The 1,035-nt window shown below is 39.7% G+C and overlaps 1 protein-coding gene across 1 annotated transcript in view; it reads right to left on the bottom strand.

Annotated features, from left to right (window-relative positions):
* The window catches only part of zcchc2 (zinc finger, CCHC domain containing 2), a 22,558-nt gene that overhangs the window by 14,574 nt on the left and 6,949 nt on the right, over window positions 1-1,035 (bottom strand). Inside the window, 1 exon segment of the mRNA XM_020619425.1 lies at window positions 240-343. Within this exon segment, the coding sequence (XP_020475081.1) occupies window positions 240-343 (104 nt within the window).

The following is a 1,035-nucleotide window of genomic DNA, read 5'->3' as shown; positions in this document are numbered from 1 at the left end:
AGTATATTTTCTGCACTGTGCAGGTGATGTCTTTGTCATGCAGCTAATTGCTCACAATATGAATATGAAAAGAGGCAGTATTCTATGAATTAAATGGTGTCAGACTGCATCAGTCTGTTCCATGGGCAACAGTACAATTTAAACGTTACCCACTGAAACACATCACACAAAAAGACATGCTTCACTGCTAAAACGTATGAAGAATTTCATGGACATTTGCTCTTAAATCGGATACTCACAAGGGCAACAAGTAGGTTTAGCAGAGTAACTGGAGTCACAACTGAAGAAGCTGCAGACCTTTCTGGACTGTCTGAAGACTAGAGGAGCAGACAGGAACATTTCTCTAAAAGGAGGGCAGAGGAAAGAGAATAAGGGAAACCAGGCTGATTGTGATTTTTTTTTGCACTTTTGTTTTTTCCTCACTATGTTTTGAGGATCAGGGTGACTACCATTATTCTGTTGTCCATTCAAGTGTCATCTTATTCTAAACCAACTGGAATGTGCATGTCTGTGACTTGTGGTCATTTTAAGCATACAACAAAAACCAAAAAAAGTTAGCTTCTTTTATACAGTGGGTACGGAAAGTATTCAGACCCCCTTAAATTTTTCACTCTGTTATATTGCAGCCATGTGCTAAAATCATTTAAGTTCATTTTTTTCCTCATTAATGTACACACAGCACCCCATATTGACAGAAAAACACAGAATTTTTGACATTTTTGCAGATTTATTAAAAAAGAAAAACTGAAATATCACATGGTCATAAGTATTCAGCCCCTTTGCTCAGTATTTAGTAGAAGCACCCTTTTGAGCTAATACAGCCATGAGTCTTTTTGGGAATGATGCAACAAGTTTTCACACCTGCATTTGGGGATCCTCTGCCATTCCTCCTTGCAGATCCTCTCCAGTGCTGTCAGGTTGGATGGTAAACGTTGGTGGACAGCCATTTTCAGGTCTCTCCAGAGATGCTCAATGGGGTTTAAGTCAGGGCTCTGGCTGGGCCATTCAAGAACAGTCACGAAGTTGTTGTGAAGC

This window comes from Monopterus albus, unplaced genomic scaffold (genome assembly GCF_001952655.1).
Source record: "Monopterus albus unplaced genomic scaffold, M_albus_1.0 scaffold219.1, whole genome shotgun sequence".
Taxonomy (NCBI): Eukaryota; Metazoa; Chordata; class Actinopteri; order Synbranchiformes; family Synbranchidae; genus Monopterus; species Monopterus albus.
Note: the sequence above shows the minus strand (reverse complement) of the source record. Positions and strands in the feature narration are given on the sequence as shown.